At 39.7% G+C, this 12850-nt stretch overlaps 1 protein-coding gene across 1 annotated transcript in view; it reads right to left on the bottom strand.

Moving 5' to 3' along the window:
• LOC150076096 (uncharacterized) overlaps positions 1-6392 on the bottom strand; it is a 50628-nt gene extending 44236 nt beyond the window's left edge. The window contains exon 1 of the mRNA XM_090388159.1: positions 4967-6392. Coding sequence (XP_090244285.1) covers positions 4967-5866 — 900 coding nt within the window. The 5' untranslated portion in view covers positions 5867-6392. The remainder of the gene's footprint in view (positions 1-4966) is intronic.
• Positions 6393-12850: the final 6458 nt, after the last annotated feature.

Here is a 12850-nt window from a genome sequence, read left to right as displayed (position 1 = left end):
TCTGTGTTGGCTTCACTGCCAACTTGATTTTCTGCCAGAGGAGTTCCAAAAGTGGCTTGGGTCCATTCTGAGATGTTCTCGGGCATTATATCCGTACGCCTTTTCTTAATAGATATTCTGCTTCCTTTCTTTAAATGTGATCGCACCATGTCATAGTGAGCTTGACGACTCACTCGAATGAACCGTGCTTTAGCTTCTTTATATTGAATATAATCTGGTGGGTGTTCAGTTTTTTTCCATTTTCTGAAGAGTTTTTGCTTGTTCTTGAAATCATGTTTTACTTGTGGCCTAAACCAGGAATTTGCTCGATCGGAAATTTTAATGCGTTTTGATGCTGTGCGCTGGTTGGAGGAATGAATGAGCAATGTGGCGGATGCGCAGAAACGAAGTGTTCTCGGTTTGCGCATAAAAGGGGTTGCTTTTTTGCTCTTTTTATTTATTATTATTATTATTATTATTATTATTATTATTATCATAAACTACGAATTATTACTATTTTCTAAGGCGCCTGCATACATTAACTAACTTGTTATATTTTAGTTTTAACTTTTGTTTTATTTTTTCCATTGTTTATTTATAAGATTCCTAAACTAATGCTTTGTAAGAAGGCTGTTACATCTTACGCAGCTATTGCTTTCAATTAGACCCGTTCAACGCTTCACACTTGTGGCTTCAAAATCTGGAATAACACATGGGGGAGGGGGGCTTAGTCCCTCTACCAGAGATCGGTTAACTAGAGCACCGATTGAAGAGAATTATAGAAATTTCTTCAGTTGTCAATAAAACTGGAACCCAGGCTTCTCCAAATGACCACGGCAATGTATCGTGCTGACTAAGCTGCAACGGAGTACGGGTTTATGGGAGGAGAGGATAATTTCTAAGGGACGTTGTATTCGTTTTATTATGACATCGTGACTTGAAGAAATTTTAACATTTGTCAGACTTGGCAACCACATCCGTTAGCCTAACAAAGCTCAGATAAATGATGTGTCGAGGAATACTCTTTTATTTTTTGATGTTTTCTGTCAAGCGGCAATTGCGATCAGTTCACCTTGGCAGTGTTCTCTACTGGAACGAATGTATCTGTTGACGCGTGAAAGACAGAAACAAGGATGACTTGCCGCATTTTCCTGCGAAATAACTGAGCGCACAGCGATTGCACCGAAATAGAAAGAAAACAACCAGTTCAAGTGAGACCCTTCTTTTAATTGTAGGCACTAGATATCAATACAGCACGCATGCGTGAATTTTGGTTTGTATTTTGTGTTGATATATTCTTCAACATTTGAATAACCTTGAAATTTAGTGTCCTTTCGAAACCCCCCCCCCACTCCACACACCCCATGGGAGGCTCTTTTCAACGATGTGAGAATTCTCTCTACTTTTTAAAATGTGTCTGCAGAATTTCGAACGCCCTCGTGTGTCTACAGTCCACACCCACATTCACCGTCACCTCACGGTCCCTCCCAAAGTAGCAGGGTTCATTGTACAGCCTAGTGGGATTGAAAACTATGTCAGGTATGTTGTATAGCCGAAGGCACCCCACCGCCCAAGAGGGCAGGGCTGTTTACAAATGCGTACTTGTTTGCTGGATACTTTTACGTTTCCACTAGCTGGCACTTACAACTATAACTGTTTTCTCTTTCATATCTTTTTATTATCCTTCTTTCTTTATCAACAGCTAAACGAAAGGATATATATGCTAATAGCGTTGACAAAACTTTCGAACTCTTAGTTACGATGAATAGCATGTACTGTGCTACATACACATTCATAGTATCAACGAAGAAATTTTTATTTTATTTTTTAACCGCTAAAAAATCGCAAAATAAAATAATAAAAGTAAAATTTTCATCATTAAAAAAAATTCTGAAACGAACGTAACAGAATACTGGCACAGTACTTTTATGCGAGACGTGGTAGAACAGTGGATGCGCGTCAGTCTCTACTGTTATGGTTTTATTGTTAAAATATGATTATAAACTAGTTCGCACATGCGTACAAATAACTTACTGCTCGTTAGCCGATGACCTTCTGAAACCACTCCAACGCCCTACAAGTTCCCATGCGAATAGAGAGTTGGTATTTTCAACGGACCTTCACATCTCTTAAGATACTGGAGAAGAAAGAAGAATGACGTAGCCTTCAGATACTCCAATCTTGCCTATTCTACTAAGCAAAGGTCAGGCGAACTGATTATGCACGCAGCTCGTATTTCCGTTAACGATTTGTATTGTTAATTGAAACCATGCACGTCTGTTTGTCCTTGACAAGCTATGAAAGGTGGTAACCGCCTTGTTTCCATCCCCCTCCCCTCCCAACACACAGGAAATGCTGCGCTATTTCCCACCGAGAACATATAAATAAGCAATATTTATATACTGAGGTGTGACGTCATTAGCCCCTATGGCTGTACAAGTTCATGCCCACATCATGAACTTGCTTAACTTACTTTACAAAGTCTTCCCTGTTGAACACCCGAAAAAATTTCAGAAGGAAATTTTTCGGGATGAAAATCGCTTTCAGTTTAATATAATTTATAACGGCTACAACAGCGCCACCTTAAAAACAAAGGTGGCGCTGCTAGAAGAGGATTTAAACCTCTCCATAGGCAATCATAATTTCATCCAGAAAATAATGAGAAAAGATAATTTTGTTACCGTGTCCACTGCTGGTAACTATGGTTACTGCTGCAAACAGTTGCTAAACTTGGCATTGTTATCTCTGCTGACCTCCAAGTACATACAAAACAAGTCATAAGCAAATGATAAGAAACACTATTTCATAGTCAATCATCTGAAGTACAAGGGACGGGTATGTCACCCTCCGAGGCAATATTGCGTCTTACAAGGTTCAAAAGATTACGTGCAGTGAGTCATCGTAGGCATTTAGATTCCGAAAATAATTCCTCTTGATTATTTTGATGACGTTTTATACAAACATTAATCTGTTTGAATAAATGAAGTTACAACAGTGGCAATAAAGAATGATAACCCATGGAGTCGAATCGAAACCCATGAAAAATGCCAAAAAAATGTTCAGTTTAAGTCTATAGGCCTCATAAACTTATCTGATGAATTTGGGGCGACCTTCCCCAGCGGGGGGCGTACTTTTTTGCTGCATATTATAGCTCAGTATCAGATGAAAATCGGATCCATGTAGTTAAAATATTTTTCTCCCAGAATGACCTCATAAATTACCTCCTAAAGTTATGACATAAAGTCTTGAGACATCATGCATACACAACTGTATACATAGTAAGATGAGAACAGACAATGGATACATCCACACAGTTCAGAAGAAAAGGATAGATGACCAGGGGGGGGGGGCCCAATATCTTATTTATTTTTTTAAGCAGAACATCGCGCTATAGAGTACGTAATAAGAGCGAATTAGTAATAGCATCATGTGATGCAAGAAAGCAAGCTTATAAAGCATCAGCCAAAAAAAAAAAAAAAAATCCCTTCCCACATCACCTCTCCATCCCCTCAAATAATTTGTCTAGTTCTTATCCAGTCATAATCAGCCCCATCAGCACTGAGTTTGCTCGTGTCATTCAAAGCTTTAAACACCTCAATCAGTCCACCTCGCAAGTGCCTAGTCTCCAGACGCTGCAATTTGCAGAACTGAAGCCTTTCTCGGTAAGACCATTCTTTAGTTCCCTTCACCAATATCGTTGCCCTTCTCTGCACCCGTACCAGTAGATCTACATCCTTCCTAAAGTGAGGCCTCCAGACTTGTATGCAGCACTCACTCCCTTGTGCAATGGTATAATCACCTCCTTATCCCTGTTAGCAAAGTTCCTGTATATCATTGACAAAACCTCATGAGCTGTCCTGCCAGCCTGTCTGCACTGCTTACAGACCTTCATATCTGACTGTACAATTCCCCCCAGGTCTTTTTCATTTTCCATTACCCTGAGTGTAGGCTGGTACGTTAATCTGAGATTACTGCTATCCTTATGAGGTACCTTACATTTGTCAAGGGTCAACTTCAACTGCCAATTCTCAGCCCATCTGCTTAATTTTTCTAGATCATGTTGAGTAGCTTACCTTGATTACTGTCATTAACCACCTTGCCAACCATTGTGTCATCTGCAAACTTAGACATTAAGCCTGATATATCTTCATCAATATCATTAATAAATATAGAAGACAACAATGGGCTCAATACTGATCCATGGAGAGCTCCTCTAACACTAACAACATTAATCCACTAAAAGCAGCGTCCATTAATAACCACTTCTGTCTTCTCTCACTCAACCATACCTCTATTCGGAGCAGTAACTTGCCCTTAATGGCACACTGCTCGATTTGTCCAGTTCCTTTGTTACTGTATAATAGTATCCAGTCATAATCAATCAAAATATGTTACAGAACGAAATATTATAACAATACCAAAAACAACATAAGTAATAAACAGTAACTTACTACAATAATAACAACAACAAAAATATAACAATACCAAAAACAACATAATAGTAATAAACAGTAACTTACCACAATAACAACAACAAAAAATATTCTTTTTATTTTAATTCAGGCCAAAAAGAATTTTTTTTTTTTAATTCAGAGCAAAAAGATTTTTTTTTTTTTTTTTTTTTGTGCGTCAAACTCAGATCAGATAATTGAAAAAAAAATTAATTTTTTTAACTGGTTATTTATAACAAATTCAGTCTTTGCTATTTTAAAGTCATCTTAGGGAAAAAAAGGTGTTCTTATAAATTGAGTTTAGTAATTATTATAATTTAAAAAAACATATTTTATAGCATTATTAATAATTATCTCAAAAAATAAAATTTTGCTATATAAAATATTTTACACAAAAATAAATTTTATATAGTAAAATAAACAAAATTTGTTGCCCAAGTGATGGATATGACTTGCGAGCCATACAACAAAGGTAATTGGATCGATTGCAATCAAGTACTGTATAAATATAGAAAATAAGATGCAATATAACTTACCACATATGGAAGATGGCTAACGCTAAATCCAACCAGCGACACAACCCCTACAGCGGTCCAGCGGAAGTCGGTACTGCTTCTATCTGGTCCGTATGGTCTTCTGGATGCTTGTCTACCTGGTTTATGTAAAGGGCGAATACTGTTGGTACTTGTACTACTGGAAGTTCCATTGGCTGAGTCCGCTGGACTTCCATCTATAGGGGTGGTCACGTCATCAATTTTTCTATCTGGATCCGTGGAGATATCCGTAGAAGGAGAAAGCGATGGAACCGGCAAAGTTTTCTTACGACATCTGTGAACTTCGACATCAATCCAACATACGAGAGACACCACAGCTAAGACACCGTGAAGACAAAGAAAAAACACTGTAAATTTCAGGTCCCACATCAGGGGATGCAAAGAGCAGGTGTTCTTTATAGATTTCTTAGCCGACACTCCAGGAGATAAGGGGTCACTGCGATTACCAAGTTGTTGCGCAGTCCTAGCAAACACAGATGCAACACCAATGAAGATGGAAATCACTGCCAGAACAGCAATATGGTAACGAATCTGATTTCTTCGTACACTGAAACGATAACGATAAGGCCACCGGACTGTTAGGGCTCTGTCCAATACCAGAGACGTTAAGGTAGTAATTTGAAAAGTACGAGTGGCTGTTAAACCCCATATGATAAATCCACAAGCAGCTTCAAGAGTTGGGTTGATCAAACTGAGAATGGCGAAGCCAAAGACGAACAGGGCCATCACTAATTCCTGAGTAGCTATGGCCAAAAGGAAGAGGTCAACAGTCCGCCATCTACGTCGATACGTATGGAAGACGTACAATGTCCACAGAGCCAAAACGGCTACTAAAGGAGAAGTAGCAGACGCTACTAGCCAACTAAGTGCTATTGGCTCCATGGCCGAAAAACGCTAAGTCAACACGTAGCTCATGGCTGCTATTTCTCTTCTGGCTAAGTCCTCTCGTGTAGATTTAGCTGGCAGAAGACGAATGACAAAAGTTCACTACGTCACAAAACACACACACGCGCGCGCGTATACTACGTGAGTTACTGGTCGCGTGCTACTCATATAGTTGTAGATTTCACAAGCCAATACTTTCTTTTGCTTCATTCATTACAGTTGGCGATTGCCAAGGAAACGGCGTTTGTGTATACCGAACAAGCCGTGGGTGAAGTACGGAGGCACAGCACGTCAGCAATATACGAGCGCTTGTACGGAACGCTACAGGAGTAGTCCCCCACCCCCTCCCTTAGGCAGCTGCACTAACATCCCTCGGGTAATTCAAACAATTCACTACTACGGCCGAGCGAGTTTACTAAAGCTGTGCGTTCCGGAAACGTCTGTTGCCAATTAACAGGAAGCGGATCTCCCATGAATGACACTCTATAACCTTGCACCTGGTTGACCTACGCTGCCGCTCTCGTTCGTTATGAACTGGTAAAGATGGGCGGGCGGGGGCGAAGGAAAAAAAAAAAAAAAACACAAGATGCTATTTCGGAATCTCGATTATCCAAAAGACGAAGCAAAGATGGCCCACTTTCTTACAGAAGATTCTTAGCATCCCGAGGGGTGGACATCTGGAAGCTCTCACGGCATCTCAGTGAGCAGAAGAACTCGAGTAATAACGTAACCCAGCTGTCCTCCCCCTTTTTCTTTCCCTCTGTCTTTTTATCCGAGGCAGGTGTGACATCCCAGTCTCGCAAACCGTTTCACAGCGGCATCTAGCAACCAGTCCGTACAAGCGTCCGCTCACGACTGCAGCTTCGGCTGCGAACGCAAACTTGTCGAGGTCGCAAAAAGGTGTACCTGAAGTTTATCACGTGACAGAAACTGGCCGCATACAGACTCGTAGCGTTCCATGTCGCGTTCTGGTGTACCAGGTAGTGACGCGTTCGGGACACGGGCCATCGGAGTTCACGATACACCGATGGTATAACACCGCCACCTGGTGGCAGATAGATAAAGTTAGATTTTCTTTTTTTTTTCTTTTTAACCGATGTGAATGGATGGACTGAATATGAATGAAAGAGACATCTCTGCGAGGATCGTGGATGCTGGTTGTCATGGTAACTGAAATCTTCGATGGTTTTTTTTTTCCAGTAGGGATAATTGAATGGAGTAACAACTGGATGTTAAGCTTCGAACGTGGAACATTAACTTTCGAAAAAAAGAAAAAAATATCCGGTGAACAAACTTGAAGTATGTTTATGCGTATACTGTGACTAATTAAACTATTGTTTAACAGTCACGATTGGTTTGTACACAATTGGAACAACTGCTTTCATTTCCATCGTTGTAAATGTAGGTTTATGGGGGAGGAAATGGGCACTTTGGTGAACTCCTAAAACATCGAAAGAAAAACAAAAACAACTAAATGAGTTTTCACCAGCGAAAATCGTACGTGTGAGAGAATGGACTTTCGTTTCGCACAATGTACCGTTGACCGCGTGCCTCTGTACTTCGTGACTTGAGGGCCGTTATTGTCGAATCATGAGTTGGCTCAACTATTCCGAAAGCGACATTTCCTATTTACAATAGATGAACAATACAATTAAGCCGAAGCGAAGTTACAATGGACACGATACAATACGGAAATATTTTATGTTGGCAATAAGCAGTGAACAGCGCAGATAACCCACTAAAGTACATTCTTTTACGTTTATCTGGCTAATGATTTGTTTGCTAAGTGTAGTAATAACCTCGAATGCAGCGCACTTTTTCAGTTAACATTTCATTCATCTGACAGAAGAAAGTAGATTAAATTAGTGAATGTTTTCGCATGATACAGTGGTTTAAGCTCTAATAACAGTAGTGATAGTAACAGTATTATATAGGCATGTGATGCAAGAAACAAGCGATGCTACATAAGTATCAGCTTATGTAGCATCTAAAAGTTTGTCCAATTCCTCCTTGAATTCATTTAAGGTATCGACTTCCACAAAGACAGATGGAACTTCTGTTCCATCAATTAACCATCCGCTGGCTAAAGGCAAATTTCCGCACATCTATTCTACAACTCTCTTTCCTCAGTTTGAATTTATGTCCCCTCAGTCGATTAATCTGGGCAAGCGGAAAAATCCCCTTAGCATTGAGCTTGCTCAATCCATTCAAGGCCTTATACACCTCAATCAGATCACCTCGCAGGTGCCTAGTCTCCAGTCGCTGCAGTTTGCAGAACTTAAGCCTTTCTTGGTAAGAGGATCCCTTTGTACCCCTCACCAATCTTGTCGCCCTTCTCTGTAGACGCTCAAGCAACTCTACGTTCTTCCTAAAATGAGGCCTCCAGACCTGTATGCAGTACTCAATGCGTGGCCTGACCATTGCCTTATACAAAGGGATAATCACCTCATTTTCACTACTAGCAAAATTCCTATATATCATTGACCTGCTCTTGCAGCCTGTCTGCACGGCTCTGAAAATTTCATATCTGGCTGCACAATTACTCCCAGGTCTTTTTCATTTCCTACCACCCTAAGTGTAGTACCACACAGTTGGTACGTTCCTCTGGGGTTACTTATACCCATATGCAGTACTTTGTATTTGTCAATGTTAAACTTCAGTTGGCACTTCTCAGCCCATCTGCCCAAATTTTTTAGATCCTGTTGCAGTAGCACACTGCCATTACTGTCATTAACAACCTTGCCAACCTTTGTATCATCTGCAAACTTCGACACTAAGCCTGATATACCTTCATCAATATCATTGATAGATATACAAAACAACAGTGGGCCCAACACCGAACGCTGTGGGACTCCACTAATAACATTAGCCCACGAATAGCAGCGTCCATTGATTACTACTCTGTTTTCTTCCACTCAACCATGATATCAAAATAGTAAAAAAAGAAGGATTTCTCCTAGGAGGCATCCCAGGAGAGAACCTTTGGGGACTCCAGTAACGATGGTTCGTTGTCTAGAAATATAGTCTGAGGGATATTTAAAGCCTATTAGAAGCATGAACGTGCATCCAGTTTAGTAAAGGAGCTTGAAATAAAAATGATAAATAATATCTCATTTCATTTTCTCCTTTCTCATTTATAATCAATCCAGTTGAAAATCCTGGAGAAATCCATGGACTGTTACCCCGCCCTTGCCATCCAGCAAAGTAAAAAAAAAAAAAAAAAGTGCAGCCATTATCAACCCACTGCAAGATGGAAGCCTCCTCAACAATTCATGCTGAGGGAAATGGACCATAATCTACCACGCTGGTCCAGTGCGGGTTGGCAGATCGACCGTATTCAGCAGTCAGGGGCTTGAACCCCGGGTCTACTCAAAGAGCGTGTGCTACTGCACTCCCGCTCCTGCCCACTCGGCTACAGCTCAGTAAAACGAAGTGCAGAAAGGAGATTTCAGTCATCCTAAAAAAAGATTTTTTTTCTTTTTTAAATAATATAATCTATTTTTGTTGTTGTTGCTGTGGAGGTTTTAAGAGCATTAGCGACTCAGGCCATGTTGATCTGCGTATATTGTCTGTAAATTACGTGCGTTTGGAGGTCGATTTTCTCTTTGTTGAATAAAAAACTCGAATTTCGGGAGGAAAAACCCATGATACTCTCATTTGAGACCAACTAATTCAGCCACGTTGTGAAAAAGGCCCATAAAAATTCCTCCCGTCATAGATGGAACTCGAACTCAGGTCTTTTCCACCCGGTTTGGGGAAGACGGTGATACTACCAACTGTGCTACCCATGAGGGCCAATAATAGAATCAAGATATATCATACATATTTTATCCAACCAGGAGCGGGCCGAAGTGCGATTGCCTCGGGGTAGCACTTTTGAAAAGAGCTGAGCTTTTGGTGTTATAAAGTATATACACTCTCTAGCCAAAAAATTAGGAACCTTTTGCAATTTTCTTCAGCAGATAATTACACGTACGGTATACAAATGGAAGGTGAGGTGTCATATTTTTCACCTTCCTTGGTATCAAATAAATACTCTACGCTTTCATGGGGTTTCTTAGACGATCCAGTCATGAGTAACACAGGTGATATTGCTGATTTTCAGAAAGGTGTTTTTATTAGAGTAGGTTTATTATGATGGAAATGTAGCGTGAAAGCCTCCTACCCCCATGAAGTCATGAATCTAAAAGGTCTCGTGTTCATCCCTCAAGCGGCTGGAGGTAGTATCATGGTATGGGGTATGTTCTGTTGGTATGAACGGTGTCCGCTCATACCATTAAAAGATCGTGTTACCTTTGCGTAAGTCCTCACCAACAAAAATAATGAAAACGAAACTACAATATTTGTGAATGGTAGCAGAGTACAAAAGTTCCCTCATATGTCGATCTCGGGCTTAAGTGGAATGAAAAATTAATCTTCATATTTCACTTTGAATAAAAAAGAAGACGTACGCAGCACCCTGGATCACTAGACTGGAATTCACCGGCTTCAGAAGTCCTCACCTAATAATCTATTACATTCTTAAATGTGTTACACCAATTCCGTTGTATGCATCAACTATCTAGTCATCGAGCCCTGAGAGTAGCATCAAGTCTTTCCTGAGCGTGGGATACTGGATCCTGAGATGGCTAAATACGATTGCCGGGAAACCATTTACCATTTCAAAAGCGGTCCTATATGCTAATCTAGACATCACCCCTTGGATGCATATCATCATCATTACAAGAAACATTTTAACTCTGGCATTAACAATAGACTGGATGCGCCTATGGTGGAAAGTTTGATTACCTGCCCAGGGGTGATGAAACGGAGAATAGATGGGGAAGAACCAAAACTCAAGTGGAGCATGACACAGTTAGACACTCTGGGAGGTTCCCCCTTTAAAATACTGTTAAGTTTTTTTTAATAATTTGAACATGGTCCCAAAAGAAACTATCTCCAAATAAAATATACAGGAGAGAAATGTTTGGTAATGTGTACCGGAAGATTCAAAGAATAATCAAATGTATGTTTTATGATTTTTAAACTTTTGTAAATAAGTTTGTCACAATCACATCTCACCCCAGGAGAAAAGATAACTCAACTCGGCCCTCTCTCAGATACAATTCTATCAACGGCTTATATCAACTAAGAGTAAGTTAATATTTTTGATTATATAAGTTTCCATCAGAGCCGGAAGTTCCAAGTGTGACCTTCGGCCTAGTAGCTTGACTAATCTCTTCCGTTCTTCGAAAAAAGTGGTAAACGGTGTCGTGATTTACGTGGTAGTTGAAGTCATGGAGGATGTGACTTTATCTTTCTCTTCAAGCCGTGTTTTGCTTGTTTTCAGAGTTGGTGTTCGGAGAGACATTTGTTCTTGTTGTAATGTGTATGGAGAGGACGAGGAAACGAAAAGACAGACAGACAGATGGGTGGGCAGGGATGTGGGGGAGAAAGAATGAAAAAGATGAGCAGAGGTGCGAGCGTGACATGGTATCAATATTCATTTGTTCATGGAAACTGGGAAAAGTTAATAACAGCTTTCTAAGAAGAACAAAATTTATGGCACCTTCTGTGAAAAGCTGTTAGCCTTCTCTTTCCCGGGAACATATTTAATGTTTGTTTACCCAGAAGTTTCAACCAGCAAAATTAACCTAAAAGAAAGCTCTATTTGCAAGCATCCAAGTGCACTTCTTCTTTGAGCACGATGATGTACCTGGCCATGCCATAAATATTACTTGTATATGCAAATTAGCTCCGAAATTGCGAATACAAACAATGATTCGGCCACAAAAGGCTTATTGACTGTTGTAGTAATGGTTCGTTTTGCGCATGCGTGGTCAAATAATTATTTGGCTTTGTGTACGGCTTTGTGGCTGTTGGTACATTGACCACAATACAAAAGTAGATTTGTTTAGGTCGAATAAAATTTCTTTTTTAAAGGTGGAAAGAGGGCGCCCTAAATTGACTTTTTTAAATGTTTTTTTTTCCCTCCCGATAAATAAGAGTTAAAAAAAAAAAGAAATTATTGTTTCTAAATCTGGGATCATTTTTCCTTGTGCGAAGTTTAATGACTGCCATAATTGAATTTTTGTTCGTTTTTCAGAGCTGCACTAAACGAGCAGCTCTGAGTGTCAAAAATTACTCGTTGTTTTTTTTTATTTTATTTTTTTTATTTGATTCGTATTAAGAGACGATGAATTAAGTGATCGATTGAAAACTAGTTTAATTGCAAAAACGTGATCTGACATATGCGGAAGTAGACTCTTCCTCTTTGGAGAACATCGGCGACCTCGTTTGAGACAAGCAAGTACGGGAAGAAAGTGTTTATCAAAGCAAAGTGGAATATGATAATTGGAGGGCATTGAATTATGCAAATATAAACAGGAAAGCTGATCAGCTGGAAAATTTATGTATGCTTATACTGGTTTTGTGATTTTTTAATGTTGTTTTGTGCTTGTTTTGCTTGTCCAGTTCGTTGTTGTTGGGTTCTAGGAGCATCACGACTAAGGCCATATTGCTCCCTCTATATTGTCTGTAAACTCTGTGTGTTCTAAGGTCGATTTTCTGTTTGCTGGACGAAAAACCAAAGTTTCCGAGAGAAAAAAACCTTGCTACCCTCGCCTGAGACCGACTAACTGAGCCACGTTGTGAAAAAGATCCATAAAAATTCCTCCAGTCACAGATGGGATTGAACTCAAGGTTTTTCCACAAGTGTGGGGAGGACGGCGATTCTACCAACTGTGTTATTCAAGAGGACGTGGTACGAGATCCGGTACAATTAATTGTACCGAGCCTTTTATTGGTATATGCAATAAACATATATCAATAAATAAACTATTTCAACTTTGTAATTTTTATTTTATGTAATTTATACTTTATTAAACCATTATTTTCATAGATAAATTTTAACGCAGCCAAAGCTGTATTATCACACAAATATATGTTTGCAATCATTGTGTGTTCTTTGTATAGTTTGGCGCCATCGATAGCTCGATTATT

Source organism: Mastigoproctus giganteus, chromosome 13 (genome assembly GCF_048544385.1).
Source record: "Mastigoproctus giganteus isolate SK-2022 chromosome 13, ASM4854438v1, whole genome shotgun sequence".
Classification (NCBI taxonomy): domain Eukaryota; kingdom Metazoa; phylum Arthropoda; class Arachnida; order Uropygi; family Thelyphonidae; genus Mastigoproctus; species Mastigoproctus giganteus.
Note: the sequence above shows the minus strand (reverse complement) of the source record. Positions and strands in the feature narration are given on the sequence as shown.